We start from the raw sequence: 16,418 nt of genomic DNA, 5'->3' as shown, positions 1-16,418 counted from the left end.
ACAATTAAAACACTAGCTATGATAAATAAGGAAAAATGTTTGGCCCCCGGCAACAAACAAATTATTCTACCTCAGTGGAACATTTATTATCGAATGTTTTTCTAGGATGCTTGATTAGAATAATGTTTGAGTCGCTTTGGGCTGTCAGTCAGCACTATTTAATCTAGCATTGTTTTAGGAGTCCTAATAAGTAATTAACATGAACAGCAACCGACATGACATTATTTTAAAAGCCATTGTTCTTAGAAATATCGATAAACATTGATAAACTTGCATGCAGCTTTTATGACATATTAAGTGAGAGACAATATTAAATATTTTTACTTTTAAAAATAAATTGTCACGTTCCAGAAACATTAAAAAAAAAAAAAAAAAAAAAAAAGTTTTGTTGTTGTTATTTTTTCTTTTTTTTTTCTTCTTCGGTTCAGCCAATGAAAATTGTTCCAAAAGCAGGATTTAGTTTTTTGTTGTTGTTGTTGTTTTACATCCTTTTGAACAACTTATGAACTGATGATGATACAAACAGGGAACTATTGCTGTGTCAAATGTTTAACTAAATTTTAGCATTTTTGGAACCCTGCTTTACTAATCAAATAAGAGGATTGAAACTAATGGTATAGGTTAGATACAATTTATTTATTTATTTATTTATTTTTTTTTTGGGTGAACGATCCCTTTTATCTTGTACGTTTTAGATATTGAAAACCCTCTTATGTCATGTTTATGTTTTCTCTCCCATCTAAAGCTGAACCCAAGTGATGTCCCTGTATGTATTAGTGAAAGTAGTGATATATATGAGATTAGATAATCACTCCTCCTCCTCTCTCTTTCTCAGTTTTGCTATCTCTTTAGCTTCTTCGTCTCTTACCTTTCAATTTGCCTGATGCTCTGCATGATTACGGCCCTGCGAACAGGAGCATAATGGGAAATTGTTGCTGAAACAGAATAGTTAAGAGTGTTTGTTGAACAAACAGAACAGAATCCATTCATTTTATCAGCTGGAACAGCCACATTAACATGACTCCATCAAATCAGTGTTCATGCTTCATCAAAATGTTTGTGTATTTACTGTACTAGGACTACCAAAGTTAACCTGTTAATGTATACAATTAATGAAACACATGAATTTATGACCCCATGTAACCCCCATGCCTATTAGCCTTGAAGCCATGTATATGCAAGCGTATACTCCCAAAAGTTGATGAAGGTTTATTTTTAGCAGATGCACACATTTATAATTTACAGTCTTATATTGATTACTCATCTCGCATTACTCAGATTTGTGTCAGATCTAATGCTCTCTAAAATGAGAACGTCCCTCCCCCAATACAAAGAGATGAGCACTTTGATTTTTCCCTTCCAATCTTCCTTTTTTAATAGGAAATACATTAACACTGGTCAGAAAACAGTGCTTTTCAAGCCATTTCATTGAACTATCTTTGTTCCTTATTATTCCTGAACTCACAATGATTGACATAGTGATAACTATAGTAATGTTTTGCAGTCTTATAATTCACAGAACAACTAACACGGTTGGTGTTTTTCCCATTTAAAATGAGTGACTATTTCCATCAATTTTCAGTAAGTTACAGAGAAAGACCTTTAAAACCGCATAAAAAAAAATAAAAATAATAATAATAATATATATATATATATATATATATATATATATATATATATATATATATATATATATATATATAAAATATATTTTTAATAAATTTGCAAAGATTTCAAACAAACTTCTTTCACATTGTCATTATGGGGTATTGTTTTTAGAATTTTGAGGAAAATAATGAATTTAATCTATTTTGGAATAAGGCTGTAACATAACAAAATGTGGAAAAAGTGAAGCGCTGTGAATACTTTCCGGATGCACCGTATATATCAAATCCCTGTATGACTTTTAACATGCTCAAAGTCAAAGTCTCGTTTTTGGGAATTTTTTAATATATTTGAAACTCATTAAATATGAAATATCACCTATGACTGAAACATAATGTCCATGATACTAAAGTTTATGAGAAGACCACCTGCTGTGACATCATTAAACTTTTCTTCTTTCATACATATTATTTTTGTTTCTCTAAAAGAGGAACTGCATTCAAACTGAATGCAATACATTTGGAAAGAAAATTATTTATATGTTTTAATTAAATTTGAGTTTAATCATGCTAGCTATGAAAAAAAAAATGAGATTGAGAGCCATCATTTCTGCTTTTCAATAAGGTTTTAGCTGTGTCAGCATATTAGATAAAATAATGTGGCATTAAAATGTACAGCACTGCAGAGGGGCATAATGACCAATGTAAAAGAGTTGGCCATAAACAAAATTAAGCCTCCATTGGTTATATTACTGCAGCCATTCTCGGGTCAGACATGAATTTTAATCACTGTGAAGTGCAAACTGCTCATATAGATTCTGGTTTTATGGAATAAGAGCATTTATATAGCTGAAACAAACAAGCACCGTCAGGCGGTCCATTATGTGAGTCCATCTATGTTCTCACACACTCTCAGTCTGATATATAAATGATTTGAGAAGCTCAGAGGACATTCAGGATGTAGCAAAGAGACAGCTCATGATTTATGATTTATGTAAAGAGACAGTCATTAAATAATGTAATCATACATGATAATTAACTAACTTTAACCTTTCAATGCCACATTAAACACTTTATTTTTGTATTTTTACAAATAAATGTCACTGTAATCATGAAAGTGCATTTTCAAATGGTAGTTGAGTCTTAGAATGCTGTTGTGCTAGCTATCTTGTATAAATGCATAAGATATTTATGCTCCTTATTAATTTACTTGAAATGTTTTGAAACCAAACTTCTGGCTACTGTAGTGCCTTTCATTTTTTTAGATTTACCCCCTTTTCATTTGTTTTCCTCCTTATATTGTGTGTTTCTTGACAGCACTCTTAAAACAGGTTTTCTTTGACTTTGAGGTGTGAATTCATTAGGAATGAATTGCGCCCACTGATGGCATTGTTTATTTGCACATGCTATCTGCATTGTTTGAGCACTTGATTCGCTAAAAGGCACAAACACTCAATGTTTTTTTGTGCGTAACACAATTTGCACAGCACAGTTCCACAAATCTTGTTGGCCAGTTGTGTTGTGTTTAAATTGTGTAAGATAATAAGATTTGGTTTCAGAGAAAATATCCTGAATCAAGTGTCTTGCATAATGGTTTTTATTATTTTTATTTATTTATTTATTTAGCATAAACCTCTCTAAATTTTAGTAGATTTCTTTTTGAGACAGGGAAATATCAATTTGTTAGTGGGGTAAGACAAATAAACTTAATTCAAGATATATTCTCTGAAAAGAATTCTTATTCAGATTTGCTTCTCAAGAAACTGTATCTTGTTGTAGGGATGTTAGTTACAGTATTTTTACTAGAAAAAATAATAATAATGCTGATGAAGAAAATTATGTTTCTGCAGTGTGTTTAGTGAGTTCCCCTGAGTGTTATTTTTCCCATCCTTATCAATTTGCATAGCCATATATTCTGCATGCTCTATCTTCTGATGTCTTTGCCTTGTGACACTGAGAGCTTACAGTGATTTATTTCCACTGCAGACAAAGGATCCCATGGTGTGCATCTCTTTGGACAACTACAACAGCATCTTCGCAGTGACGCCCAGTGGGATAGCACGCTACCTGACACTATTGAAGCCTGTGGACCGTGAAGAGCAGCAGAGTTATGCTTTCACGGTAAGGGCTTTGTGCCACCTTACTTTGGCAAGCCTGATAAGCTCCATCTCTGTCACTGAGGCTTGCAGTCTTCACTTCAAGGACTTTGTCTAAACTTGCTTCTCCACACACTGCTTGCTTTATCGCTCAAGGGTTATTTTTGAAGCTGTATACTGCACTGTATTGGTAAAGTAATTTTGATCAGAGTAAAGTGTGAGCCATGTGGTCGATTCTCCTCTGTGTGTGATGGGTTGTTTCTTTCTGAATAGAAGTGTTGGGGAATTGCTTTTACGAAACTAAAAGTAACTAAAAAAGTAGCCAATTTATTTATTTTTTATCCCCTTTTCTCCCAATTTGGAATGCCCAATTCCCACTACTTTGTAGGTCCTCGTGGTGGCGTGGTTACCTCAATCCGGGTGGCAGAGGACAAGTCTCAGTTGCCTCCGCTTCTGAGACCGTCAATCCACGCATCTTATCATGTGGCTCGTCGTGCATGACACCGTGGAGACTCAGCATGTGGAGGCTCATGCTACTCTCCACGATCCATGCACAACTTACCACGCGCCCCATTGAGAGCGAGAACCACTAATCACGACCACGAGGAGGTTACCCCATGTGACTCTACCCTTCCTAGCAACCAGGCCAATTTGATTGCTTAGGAGACCTGGCTGGAGTCATTCGGCACACCCTGGATTCGAACTCACGACTCCAGGGGTGGCAGTCAGCATCAATACACGCTGAGCTACCCAGGCTCCCCCCCCCAAAAAAAGTAGCTGCTTTGACTACTGTTCATTGATGTTACATTAAACGACATTCTACATTGAACAACATTGAATCTATTTAAAATGCTATTTTATGTTATTGTTATTCTGTTATGTTATTGTCTATAATGTTATTCTGCAATCAGAGCAGTAGGTATCTGGCACAACAAATAAAAAAATAAATAAAATCTCAGTTGACAACATTAAACTTAATCATATAAACTAGTAAAAGTTTGTTGGTTTTGAGCATTTTTTTTTTCCAGCTGGTCATGGGTGCGTTTCCCATACAGTGACGTAACTCGATGCTTAACCACCATAGAATTATGCATCGTTGGAGAAATTATTGAGCTAGGCATTTCTGTTGCACATCCATTGTTGAACCATGTTGGTTCAACAACATAGATCTGTCTTACGCAGGGGGTGGAGTAATAACTTCCACACAAATATCAAATTGTAAAAGCTCATTTACACTGTTAAGTCCCCTAGGGGTAGGACGCAACAAAAGTAAAGGGAGGTGTGCTCCCCGCACAACTGTCAGGCCAAAAAACCCAAGAAGACAAGAGCATAGATCCAATATTTGTTTTTATTGGAAGTAGATTTTTTAAAGATGTAGAAATGAGCAGCTTCAGGGTGACCCCTGGCCCAAAATAATAAACAAACCAATCTAGAAAGAAAAAGAAAGAACAACTATCCTGAATAAAAAAATAAAACAAAATTCAATAATCCTTACCTAACTTCACTAACCAAGACAGAACAAACAATATCAAATAAACAGGGCAGGCCACCCCAACAAACCTAACTGTATGAAACAGAATCAAACACTATTGCTGTAAAGCACTAATGCAAAGAACTGTCACAGTTTTCAAACTCTAGGTTTTGGTCTGGTGGGTGGTGGGGATCGTGGAGGAGTGTAACTGGCCCGAATTCGCAACAGCTCACATCTGAAAGGCAGCTCAGAGATTTTATTAGGTGCACACTCAAGAACAGCCAATCACTATCATACAGGTGGAGCAAATGATTAGCAAATCAGCTGCACCTGGCATAGACACACCAAGCACAAACAAAACACACTCACACACACACACACACAGACAGATAAAAAGCAAAGCAGAACAGTAATAATGTACAAAACAAATATGGGACGTAACATGCACACACCAGAAAGTCGTTTAATGCGCGAAAGCTGCTGAAGACACAAAGCAGCGTGCATTGTGTAATGTGACAGATACATTGTGCTGCAATAGTAGGGTTTCCCTCTATATCAGACTTTGGGGTTCCCCCGATGCACTTGAGCACATAAATCTATTATAAATCACATAAATCTATTACATGAATCTAATGTAGCGTTTTGTTATGTTACACCACTTTGTGTTTAAAAAAGTACCTTGTAACTGGAAAAATGAGTAACTGTCACACTGAGATGGCGTCCACATTAATCCGGATAAATTTGAAAACGCATCTTTATCTCTACATTTTAGACTTCAGTCCACACAGAAATTATGCATTGTCCAGCGAAAACAGAGCTTTTCGAAAACACTCTCCTTACTGGAAGAATTTGAAAGTGGCGGATTCACATTGTAGTGTTGATTGGAAAAACAGAGAGATTCGAAAACAATGAAGTATTTGTTGTCATGTGACAAAGTCATGTGATCCATACAACACAAAACAATCAAGATGGCGGCCCATGTTGGAGCGGTGGTTTTGTGCCTGTTATCCACTTTGATAGTGTTGTTAAAGATAAATGTTATTTCGTACAACCTTCACATTGCATTCCTTCAAAGGCGATGTGGAGTTTACTCTGAATTGCTGTCTGGTGGTGGACAAGGACAATATTGACGCTTGTTTTTTTTGTGGTTTTTTTTGGCAGAGGCTATTTGCACTTAGTGCTAATAGCAATAGATGCTATTTGCACTCTAGTGCAAATAGTGGCAGATAGTACTATTACACACTTGTTTAAATTCTAACATACAGTATAGGGGCATAACTGCAGAATTTTTATTGTTTATTTAGAGTCCCACAGAAACCCTACACCAGCACTACTCAACACGAACCCTGGAGTGATCTTTTGTGGCCCGTGTGATGATATCATCATCAGAAATACAGTGTATTTATCAGCAGCCTTTCAAATCTGTATGAATTGTGAGATGTTCATTTTCATCAGAATTTACACAAGTTCTCTACATTGCTGAATCACGTTAGAGAGGGAATTCAACTGCAAGAGGATGTTGCAATAATAACAATAATAATAATTATTATTATTATTATTATTTTAACAATAATAATAATATCGGAGCATGGCTGATGTTATGAGAGTGGTGTCCAGTCTGTGCGTGTTCATACATAGTACATGTGTGCTCACGCGCGGTCTGTCAATCAAACATGCGCGCTCGCAAAGTTACTCAACTCGATGCGAGTCTGTCCAGTCTCTTGAAAAGCTCATCAGAGATATGTACTTGTCATGACAACAGTATTTACTGGAAAAAAATAACAGTTTTTCCTGCAGTGAAGGAGTTGAGATGCCTTCATGCAAATGCTTTTAAGTGATCTACGTTTCTTCGGCACAAAACGCTAAGGAGGGTGAACAAATCTTTATAACTTGTCACTGAAGGACTTTTGGTGCTAATATTGGATATATCGCTCTTGTTTTTGAACGCATCTCTGGTGTATGTGATGTTGAACACTCATGGTGTTTGTTAGTGGACAATCACAGTGACAACAGAATCGAACTGATACACCTCATGTTTAAAATAATTACTTAAAAGGGATAGTTCACCCAAAAGCAAACATTTTCTCATTTCTTCACCCTCATGCCATCCCAGATGTGTATGACTTTCTTTCTTCTGCAGAAAACAAATTAAGATTTTTAGAAGAATATCTCAGCTCTGTAGGTCCATACAATGCTAGTGAATGGTTGCCAGAACTTAAGAAAAGCACATAAAGGCAGCATAAATAAATCCATACTACTCCAGTGGTTAAATCCATATAATCAAAAGCAATATGATAGGTGTGGGTGAGAAACAGATCAATATTTAAGTCCTTTTTTACTAGAAATCTCCACTTTCACTTTCACATCTGTCACAGCCCCAGTGAGTTTGTCGGTTTGTTTTGTATGTTTTGTTATTTTCTCTCCCTCATGTCTCGCAGGTGCTGCCAGCATGCATGATCAGTGTTTCCATGGGAACATTGATTGTTCCCAGAAGAACGCTGATCGTGCCACTAATTAGCATGCTAGCAGCACCTGGTTCTCCTCTAATTCACTCCCTTTTTAAGCCCTTCGTGATCTCAGTATATTTGCTAGATTGTTGTTTGATGTGAAGTTACTTACCTTACTCTCTCTGCCTAGTTGGTTCTGTCTCATGTATCTGTTTGGTTGCCCATCTCTGCCCGTGTATCGGGAGTGTTGTTGCCTTCCAGTTTGCTGCTTGTCAGCTGATCTTCAATGGAGGATACCTCGTCTCTGTCCTTGTGTCGGGAGAAAGATTGCCCTACTCTGCTGGGCGTTGTTCTGCACCTCACTAAGCTTCAATGGAGGATTCCACAAATCTATTCCTGACTTCCACAATGCACACACTCATCCATGAGCACACTCTCCACGGATTGCCCCTTTGCTTCTCGGATATCCCTTCCCACTACTGCAGTGGTGCCAGGATCCTCGGCCGTTGTCAGCACAGTCACTTATTATTATTTATTGTGAATAAATCCTTTGAACTGTTCCTCTGCTTTTGGGTCTGCTTGTCTCGCTCGCGCTCTCTGACACTGACAGTCACATGTGGCGCCTGTTTAGTTTCACTTTCACATCTAGTGAAAATGGAGATTTATAGTAAAAAAGCCAAGGAGTTAAATATTGATCTGTCTCTCATCTACAGAGCTGAGATATTTTTTCTAAACAAAAATCATAATTTGTGTTCAAAAGAAGAAAGTTATATACATCTGGGATGACATTTTAACATTTTTACAGTATATAAAATTATAGTATATATGACCTGAGTAGCCCTGCCTTACACCAACCCAGCCCCTAAATCTAATCCTAACATTCCTTTAAAAAATATATATCATGGTTTTACTGCACTAATCATAGTATCACCATGGTATTTAATAGTAAAATCATAGTAACCACAAAATGAACCATGGTTACGGTATTACCACCATATTGTTGTGGTAAAACCATGGTTAATTGCATCAAAGCTTTGGTTTCCACCAAAAACCTTGGTTACTACAATATTACTATAATAAAACCATGGTTTATTTTATCCGGATCAACCCCCAAACTTCACTGTTACCAAATCAAGGAAACACATTTATTTATTATTGTTAAGTAATTTTATAGAGTGTAAAAAAAAAAAGTGGGGGGAAAAGGCAGGATCGTCAAAATGACAAAGCATATTCATGCCGTCGTTACACCCTGAGCCACTTAGGTGGCACGTGAGGGCGCAGTTTGTCATAAACTCGTACCAAGCTATTGAAGTGCAAATAGTCACTCTGTTCACTGTTCTCTTAACCCACTATACGTCTATCCCATTAACCAGTTCAGCGTCTCTGCTCCATTGCAAAAAATTCAAAATATGCCCGCCTTCACAGGGCTCCAGACTGCGACTAAAATGGTCGCAAATGTGACCAAAAATAATTGATTGCGACAATAATTTAAAATCTAGTCGCCACTGGCTACAGTCGGATTGTGCGTTCATATGCAGTTTCGTCAGATATCATCTTGTGAGTTATTGAATACATCTTTAGAGCACGCACTGGTTTGTCTCATGACACTTTTCACCCGTTCTGTTTCTGATGAGCTCGCCGCACCTCATGCAACAACAAACCCAGTGCAAGAGAGCCATTAACAAATGACTCTTTTGAACCGGATCTTTTTCATGAATCACCCGAAAAGAACAGAGAGTTTGAACTCAGGAGCTCAGGTTAGCAGTTTGAATCAGATTCACTTTCTCAGTGAATCAGCTGTCAGTGAGCTCACAACTGTGAGCACAGACATTTCAAAATAAGAGTCCCATGTGTATTTCGAGCTTCTTTATAATGAAAAGTCCCATATTGTGTACTGCTTTTTTTCTTCTAGTAATTATTGATTGGGATTGGAGTAGCACAATAAGCTGGATCTGGGATCTGGGAGACAATAAAAATAATATATATATATATATATATATATATATATATATATATATATATATATATATACAGGTGCATCTCAATAAATTAGAATGTCGTGGAAAAGTTCATTTATTTCAGTAATTCAACTCAAATTGTGAAACTCGTGTATTAAATAAATTCAATGCACACAGACTGAAGTAGTTTAAGTCTTTGGTTCTTTTAATTGTGATGATTTTGGCTCACATTTAACAAAAACCCACCAATTCACTCTCTCAAAAAATTAGAATACATCATAAGACCAATAAAAAAAACATTTTTAGTGAATTGTTGGCCTTCTGGAAAGTATGTTCATTTACTGTATGTGTACTCAATACTTGGTAGGGGCTCCTTTTGCTTTAATTACTGCCTCAATTCGGCGTGGCATGGAGGTGATCAGTTTGTGGCACTGCTGAGGTGGTATGGAAGCCCAGGTTTCTTTGACAGTGGCCTTCAGCTCATCTGCATTTTTTGGTCTCTTGTTTCTCATTTTCCTCTTGACAATACCCCATAGATTCTCTATGGGGTTCAGGTCTGGTGAGTTTGCTGACCAGTCAAGCACACCAACACCATGGTCATTTAACCAACTTTTGGTGCTTTTGGCAGTGTGGGCAGGTGCCAAATCCTGCTGGAAAATGAAATCAGCATCTTTAAAAAGCTGGTCAGCAGAAGGAAGCATGAAGTGCTCCAAACTTTCTTGGTAAACGGGTGCAGTGACTTTGGTTTTCAAAAAACACAATGGACCAACACCAGCAGATGACACTGCACCCCAAATCATCACAGACTGTGGAAACTTAACACTGGACTTCAAGCAACTTGAGCTATGAGCTTCTCCACCCTTCCTCCAGACTCTAGGACCTTGGTTTCCAAATGAAATACAAAACTTGCTCTCATCTGAAAAGAGGACTTTGGACCACTGGGCAACAGTCCAGTTCTTCTTCTCCTTAGCCCAGGTAAGACACCTCTGATGTTGTCTGTGGTTCAGGAGTGGCTTAACAAGAGGAATACGACAACTGTACCCAAATTCCTTGACACGTCTGTGTGTGGTGGCTCTTGATGCCTTGACCCCAGCCTCAGTCCATTCCTTGTGAAGTTCACCCAAATTCTTGAATTGATTTTGCTTGACAATCCTCATAAGGCTGTGGTTCTCTCGGTTGGTTGTGCATCTTTTTCTTCCACACTTTTTCCTTCCACTCAACTTTCTGTTAACATGCTTGGATACAGCACTCTGTGAACAGCCAGCTTCTTTGGCAATGAATGTTTGTGGCTTACTCCCTTGTGAAGGGTGTCAATGATTGTCTTCTGGACAACTGTCAGATCAGCAGTCTTCCCCATGATTGTGTAGCCTAGTGAACCAAACTGAGAGACCATTTTGAAGGCTCAGGAAACCTTTGCAGGTGTTTTGAGTTGATTAGCTGATTGGCATGTCACCATATTCTAATTTTTTGAGATAGTGAATTGGTGGGTTTTTGTTAAATGTGAGCCAAAATCATCACAATTAAAAGAACCAAAGACTTAAACTACTTCAGTCTGTGTGCATTGAATTTATTTAATACACAAGTTTCACAATTTGAGTTGAATTACTGAAATAAATGAACTTTTCCACGACATTCTAATTTATTGAGATGCACCTGTATATATATATATATATATATAATCAAGCTTTTGACAGTTAGGACAATTGAGGGACTTGTACACAACTGTTACACAAGGTGCAAACATTCATTGATGCTCAAGAAGACAACACACTACTATATGCATACTATACTTTATGTAAATATCTGTAATGTAGATTCTGAAGAGCAGTACTAAATAAATAAAAAATACATACAAATTATCTCTTATATTTGTATAAATTATGAAAGAACCTTGCTTCATTTGACCAGCAGTTGACCCCTAAGACATTTGTTGTGGCTTTGTCTCAGCAGTGGTGGGTGGAGTTAGTGTAAATAGCCTTTGCCAACAAGATGGGCTATTTACACTTAGTGTAAATAAACACTCAGTATGAAAATAATAATAATAAACATAAAATGTTCAAAAATGGGGAAAAGAGTGTCCAAGGAGGAAAGTCTCCAAAATAAAGGGGAATCTGGCATCCTTGCGATGAAAGGGGGTGTCGTGTAGGAGGGGAGTGTCCAGAGGAGGATCCAGGATATGGGCGGGGTCCAGTGACTGCACGCACTCCTCTCCATGGTCCATGGTGCGAGGGGCGCATGCTCCATTGGCCGCTACACATGCTCCAAACCCCCAGCATCCCAACTCCTGTCGAGAGCCTGGCTGAAGGACGGCCCTCAGAGGCGGAGAGACAATGACGAGATGGATGGATGGGTTGTTCCGCCACAGGACAGAATGTGAACGATGTTGTTATGTTAGTAGTGACACTACTTATTGTTAGTAATTCAGCAACACTGCTTAAAATTCATAGTACTAAATCAGACCGTATGGATGTTGAAAACCACTGTGACCCCATCAGCTTATTCTCTCAGGGTCCTGCTACACAATTCACACAAAAGCACCATGTTTCACTGTCTTTGAAATTGTGTTATAAACTGTAGGCAAGGCAAGTTTATTTATATAGCACATTTCATACACAATGGCAATTCAAAGTGCTTTACATAAAAAATGATAAAGAAAATACAAGATAAAAAAACATTTAAATAATAATAATAATAAAAATAATAAAACAGAATTATTAGAATTAATGAAAGACAAAAGCAAAATGATTCAGTGCAATCAATAAGTGCAGCACAACACACAGTCAGAAAATACACAGCTAAACAGATGCGTTTTCATTCTGGATTTAAATGTGGCTACTGTTGGAGCACATCTGACCTCTTCTGGAAGCTTGTTCCAGCTGCGGGTGGCATAATAGCTAAACGATGTCTCACCTTGTTTTGAGTGAAGCCTCTGTATGTCTAACTGACTTGACTGTTAGGTTTATATTAGTTAGGTCCTAGGCTGTTGAGTGATTTATAAATGAGTAATAGTACCTTAAAATAAATTCTAAATGTGACTGGAAGCCAGTGTAAAGACCTAAGTGCTGGAATGATATGCTAATTTTTTTTGTTCTGGTGAGAATCCTGGCAGCAGCACTCTGTATGAGCTGGAGCTGTCTAATGGACTTTTTGGGAAGGCCAGTGAGGAGTCCACTGCAGTAGTTGACCCTACTGATAATACAGTGCATCCGGAAAGTATTCACAGCGCTTCACTTTTTCCACATTTTGTTATGTTACAGCCTTATTCCAAAATTGATTAAATTCATTATTTTCCTCAAAATTCTACAAACAATACCCCATAATGACAACATGAAAGAAGTTTGTTTGAAATCTTTGCAAATTTATTAAAAATAAAAAGCGAAAAAAAATCATATGTACATAAGTATTCACAGCCTTTGCCATGACACTCAAAATTGAGCTCAGGTGCATCCTGTTTCCACTGATCATCCTTGAGATGTTTCTACAACTTGATTGGAGTCCACCTGTGGTACATTCAGCTCATTGGACATGATTTGGAAAGGCACACTCCTGTCTATATAAGGTCCCACAGTTAACAGTGCATGTCAGAGCACAAACCAAGCCATGAAATCCAAGGAATTGTCTGTAGACCTCCGAGACAGGATTGTATCGAGGCACAGATCTGGGGAAGGGTACAGAAAAATTTCTGCTGCATTGAAGGTCCCAATGAGCACAGTGGCCTCCATCATCCGTAAATGGAAGAAATTTGGAACCACCAGGACTCTTCCTAGAGCTGGCCGCCTGGCCAAACTGAGCGATCAGGGGAGAAGGGTCTTAGTCAGGGAGGTGAACAAGAACCCAATGGTCACTCTGACAGAGCCCCAGCGTTTCTCTTTGGAGAGAGGAGAACCTTCCAGAAGAACAACCATCTCTGCGGCACTCCACCAATCAGGCCTGTATGGTAGAGTGGCCAGACGGAAGCCACTCCTCAGTAAAAGGCACATGACAGCCCACCTGGAGTTTGCCAGAAGGCACCTGAAGGACTCTCAGACCATGAGAAACAAAAATTGAACTCTTTGGCCTGAATGGCAAGCGTCATGTCTGGAGGAAACCAGGCACCACTCATCACCTGGCCAATACCATACAGTGAAGCATGGTGGTGGCAGCATCATGCTGTGGGGATGTTTTTCAGTGGCAAGGACTGGGAGACTAGTCAGGATCGAGGGAAAGATGAATGCAGCAATGTACAGAGACATCCTTGATGAAAACCTGCTCCAGAGTGCTCTGGACCTCAGACTGGGGCAAAGGTTTATCTTCCAACAGGACAACGACCCTGAGCACACAGCCAAGGTAACAAAGGAGTGGCTCCGGGACAACACTGTGAATGTCCTTGAGTGGCCCAGCCAGAGCCCAGACTTGAACCCTATTGAACATCTCTGGAGAGATCTGAAAATGGCTGTGCACCAATGCTTCCCATCCAACCTGATCGAGCTTAAGAGGTCCTGCAAAGAAGAATGGGAGAAACTGCCCAAAAATAGGTGTGCCAAGCTTGTAGCATCATACTCAAAAAGACTTGAGGCTGTAATTGGTGCCAAAGGTGCTTCAACAAAGTATTGAGCAAAGGCAGTGAATACTTATGTACATGTGATTTTTTTTTTTGCGTTTTTTATTTTTAATAAATTTGCAAAGATTTCAAACAAACTTCTTTCACGTTGTCATTATGGGGTATTGTTTGTAGAATTTTGAGGAAAATAATGAATTTAATCCATTTTGGAATAAGACTGTAACATAACAAAATGTGGAAAAAGTGAAGCGCTGTGAATACTTTCCGGATGCACTGTAAATGCATGATCAAGTTTCCCTAAGTCTTGACTGGATACAGAACATCTAATTCTGGCTATATTTTGAGATGATAGTATGCTGATTTGGTTATTGCTTTGATGTGACTACTGAAACAAAGGTCTGCCTCCGAAATGTCACCAAGATTCCTGACTTGATTTTTTTGTCTTTAGAAGTTTTGAGTCAAGGTATGTGTTCACCTTGGGAATTTTGCCTTTGCTGTCAAATACAATGACCCCTGTCTTACCTGTGTTTAACTGAAGGAAGTTTCGGCACATCCAACCGTTAATTTCAAGGCACTGGCACAGGGAGTCTATGGGGCTGTAGTCACTCGGTGATAGGGCTAGATAGGTCTGGGTGTCGTCTGCATAGGTATGGTATGCAATTTGGTTCTTTTTCATAATTTGGCCTAGTGATAGCATATACATGTTAAACAGAAATGGTGCAAGAATTGAGCCTTGTGGGACTCCATATGTCATGGGTGTCCTCTCAGATTCATAGTTACCTATGTTCACATAGTAACCCCTCCCATCTAGATCAGAATCAGCTTTTGGGCAAGCAATAATCCTCTCAGCAGTCCGAACTGTCCTTTGTAGTCTTCTGATGTCTGATTTCATAGCTGAACCAAATCAGACAGTTATTGAAGTGCAGAGGACAGACTCAATGACTGCTGAGTAAAACTGTATCAGCAGCACCTGTGGCAGGTTGAACTTCCTCAGTTGGTGAAGGAAGTACAACCTCTGCTGGGCCTTTTTCACAATGGAGTCAATGTGTGTCTCCCACTTCAGGTCCTGTGAGATAGTAGTGCCCAGGAACCTGAATGACTCCACTGCTGCCACAGTGGTGTTTAAAATGGTGAGGGGGGTCAGTGTTGGGGTGTTCCTCCTAAAGTCCACAATCATCTCCACCGTTTTGAGCGTGTTCAGCTCAAGGTTGTTTTGACTGCATCAGACAGCCAGCTGTTCAACCTGTTTTCTGTATGCAGACTCATCGTCATCTTGGATGAGGCCAATGACAGTGGTGTCATCTGCAAACTTCAGGAGCTTGACAGAGGGGTCCTTGGCGATGCAGTCATTGGTGTAGAGGGAGAAGAGTAGTGGAGAGAGCACACATCCCTGGGGGGCACCAGTGCTGATTGTACAGGTGCTGGAAGTGAGTTTCCCCTGTCTCACAAGCTGCTGCCTGTCCGTCAGAAAACTGGCAATCCACTGATAGATAGACATGGGAACAGAGAGTTGGTGTAATTTATTCTGGAGTATAGCTGGGATGATGGTGTGGAAAGCTGAACTGAAGTCCACAAAAAGGATCCTTGCATATGTCCCTGGTCTGTCCAGATGTTGCAGGATATGATGCAATCCCATGTTGACTGCATCATCCACAGACCTGTTTGCTCGATAAGCAAATTGAAGGGGATCTAGAAAGGGTCCAGTGATGTTCTTCAGGTGGGCCAACACCAGTCTCTCAAATGATTTTATGACCACAGACGTCAGGGCGACAGGTCTGTAGTCATTAAGTCCTGTGATTTTTGGTTTCTTTGGGACAGGAATAATGATTGAGCTTTTGAAGCAGCATGGGACTTCACACTGCTCCAGTGATCTATTGAAGATCTGTGTGAAGATGGGGCCAGCTGGTTAGCACAGGATCAAAGACACGCTGGTGAGACGCCATCTGGGCCTGAAGCTTTCCTTGTCTTTTGTTTCTGAAAGACGCAGCTCACATCATCTTCACAGATCTTAAGTGAAGGTTGAGTAGCAGGAGGGGGGTTGCAGGAGGTCTTGGTGTTTGTGTGAAGTGAAGGTCAGAGTGGGTGTGGGGTGTGAGATTGGGCCTTTCAAATCTTCAATAGAACACATTCAGGTCATCAGCCAGTTGTTGGTCCACCACAGGGTTGGGGGTAGGAGTCCTGTAATTTGTGAGTTGTTTCATGCCACTCCACACTGATGCAGGGTTGTTAGCTGAAAACTTGCTTTTCAGTTTCTCAGAGTATCTTCTTTTAGCCACTCTGATTTCCTTATTCAGTGTGTTCC

At 39.1% G+C, this 16,418-nt stretch overlaps 1 protein-coding gene across 1 annotated transcript in view; it reads left to right on the top strand.

Annotated features, from left to right (window-relative positions):
• pcdh15b (protocadherin-related 15b) overlaps positions 1-16,418 on the top strand; it is a 423,399-nt gene that overhangs the window by 162,527 nt on the left and 244,454 nt on the right. The window contains exon 13 of the mRNA XM_051673714.1: positions 3,591-3,725. Coding sequence (XP_051529674.1) covers positions 3,591-3,725 — 135 coding nt within the window. The remainder of the gene's footprint in view (positions 1-3,590; positions 3,726-16,418) is intronic.

The sequence above is a fragment of the Myxocyprinus asiaticus genome, chromosome 36 (genome assembly GCF_019703515.2).
Source record: "Myxocyprinus asiaticus isolate MX2 ecotype Aquarium Trade chromosome 36, UBuf_Myxa_2, whole genome shotgun sequence".
Taxonomy (NCBI): Eukaryota; Metazoa; Chordata; class Actinopteri; order Cypriniformes; family Catostomidae; genus Myxocyprinus; species Myxocyprinus asiaticus.
The sequence above is the reverse complement of the archived record's forward strand: the minus strand, read 5'-3'. Positions and strand labels throughout refer to the sequence as shown.